At 35.0% G+C, this 2275-nt stretch overlaps 1 protein-coding gene across 1 annotated transcript in view; it reads right to left on the bottom strand.

Moving 5' to 3' along the window:
- The window catches only part of LOC105532188 (POTE ankyrin domain family member H-like), a 42813-nt gene that overhangs the window by 33908 nt on the left and 6630 nt on the right, over positions 1 to 2275 (bottom strand). Inside the window, exons 4-5 of the mRNA XM_011970266.1 lie at positions 1221 to 1329; positions 1088 to 1115 (exon numbers count right to left, since the gene is read on the bottom strand). Coding sequence (XP_011825656.1) covers positions 1088 to 1115; positions 1221 to 1329 — 137 coding nt within the window. The remainder of the gene's footprint in view (positions 1 to 1087; positions 1116 to 1220; positions 1330 to 2275) is intronic.

The raw sequence follows: 2275 nt of genomic DNA, 5'->3' as shown, positions 1-2275 counted from the left end.
GCACCAAAAGACATAGCATCTTGGGTGCTCAAGTGTTCATCTTTGTAAAATACCACCAAGGTTAAAAGGAAGGGACAAAAAGGAAACCTCTTATCTCACTGGGGCATTGCATAGTAGAAGCTACTAATTTAAAGTCCTTTGATGGGCAAGAAACAATGTTAGGACCACTTATCTGAAGTGGACAAAGATTTAAGTGAAGATTTCATCACAGCTTCCCTAGACTGATACGCTGTAATAGAAAAATCAGCTAGAGGGTAACATAAACAAGAGCTCTCTGCATGCTGAAAGCAGTAATAATAATAATGGTAAGAATAGTAGTCACAGGAGTGTCAGTTAATGATGCCAATAAGCATGTACTAGGCACTGAATTAAGTGCCATATAAATATCTCTCTTACTTATTATGCACAGTCAACTTTGAAGGATATATTCTCCTACTTTTCATATATGACAACATATTTGGTGGTAAGTAACATTCCCAAGGTCACACACCTAGCAGGTAAGAAAGCTAGGAATTAAACTCAGTCTTGTGTGAATCCAAAGCCTAGCTCTTCTCTCTTTTATCACTCACCTACAGCTTGCCTTCATGAAAGGAAAAGTGTATCCACTTAAAACTATTTTCACTCCCTCTTTCCATACCAATTAAAAATAAAAACATCAAAATACACTGGAAATAAAAAAAGAAAGCTGTTGAGCCCATAGTATGTGGGAATAGCAATTAATTGTCATGTAGGGATAAGCTAACATTAATATTCTTCAAAGAAAGCAACTTAAAAGCAGAGTCATTGAAAAGACAAAAGAATTTTCAACCCCTACTTATGTTTAATACAGCGTATTTAGTGGAAAAGCATATAAGACACAGAGGTTAAAAACTGGTAGAAAGGGTTAAGAAGTTCAATACTGAGTCATAAAGTAAACTGAAAGTTAAAGTTCACACTTCATAAAATCAATACGAAATCCCTCTAGCTAACATAAGATCATGTAACCAAAACATCATACAACAAACAACATCAGTCAATACAATAAGAGAAGATGAATCCTACAAAAACTGTTCTTTATGTTGCCCAGTCCAAATAACTGTTTTTCTACCTGACAGATTTGTGTTGATACTGACCACTATGTCCCAGTAAGTACACATTAATCTTATTAATTTAATATTTATGACTTGAGTGACTGCTATCAATCTAGTTAACAACACACAGATTAAAAGAAATAACTATACCTTCCATATCCATCAAGTGCATTTAAATTAGCTTTTTTCTTGATTAAAAATTTCACCACTTGCTGTTTTTGTTCATGTACGCCAAGTAACAGTGGTGTGAGGCCATGCTGTAAAACAATATAAAGCAAAAAAGAACACAATTCAAAAAAGTACATACTCCTCAACTGAAGCGGAAACTTTATATAAGATCCTACGGACTTACACAAAGTAAGGTACGCATACAAAGTAAGTAAAATTACTCACGCATACAAAGTAAATAAAATGTAGCTGCTTCCTCCTCAATCTTCTGTGCTTTCCCACGTGCTGCTCCCTCCCTTGGAAACACCCCTTCTCTGCCTCACCACATCAACTCTGATCATCTCAAAAACTCACTTTCAACGTTCACTGCTTCCAAGACTCTTTGCTTCTAACCCAGCATTTGGCAAGCTATTATTGGATGATAATATTTTTCCCATCTAAACAAAGAGCTTCTTGAGAGCAGGGGCTGTATCTTTTGTCTCTATATCCTCCACCCTAAGAAAAATTGTGTGTATAAAGCAATAATTTGCATGTAAAATATTTCTTTAGTTTCACATGTTTTACCAAAAGTTCAAGCTCCAACGTGCAATAAAAATTGCTATTAATACTCACACTGCCCATTTGAAAAAATTTCCCAACATTTATTTATTTAAAATCTTATCTGTATTTAATTTTTACAGATTGTTAACAGATAATCAGTTCATAGGACTACTGAAACTAAATTACAGAATTCCTATCTGTATTCTTAATAACACCCTGGTTTCTAGTGTTTAAAACTGCCATGCTGATTATGCCAAAGCTCTACATACTTATGAGACACACTGGATAGTCCATAACACAGCTTCAATTGACAAAAAACAGTTTACAATTTGCTACAATTCTAATTGAGAAAACTCTGCTCTTAACAACGGCTTACTGACCTAAGCACTTGAATGACAACAAAGAGACACAAAATTCCGAGAGGATCATCCTCTACCGACTCAAAGACTACTCACTGCACATTTCTAAAGACCTTCTGAATGGCAGCGAATAACTGA

The sequence above is a fragment of the Mandrillus leucophaeus genome, unplaced genomic scaffold (assembly GCF_000951045.1).
Source record: "Mandrillus leucophaeus isolate KB7577 unplaced genomic scaffold, Mleu.le_1.0 Scaffold939, whole genome shotgun sequence".
NCBI classification, from domain to species: Eukaryota; Metazoa; Chordata; class Mammalia; order Primates; family Cercopithecidae; genus Mandrillus; species Mandrillus leucophaeus.
The sequence above is the reverse complement of the archived record's forward strand: the minus strand, read 5'-3'. Positions and strand labels throughout refer to the sequence as shown.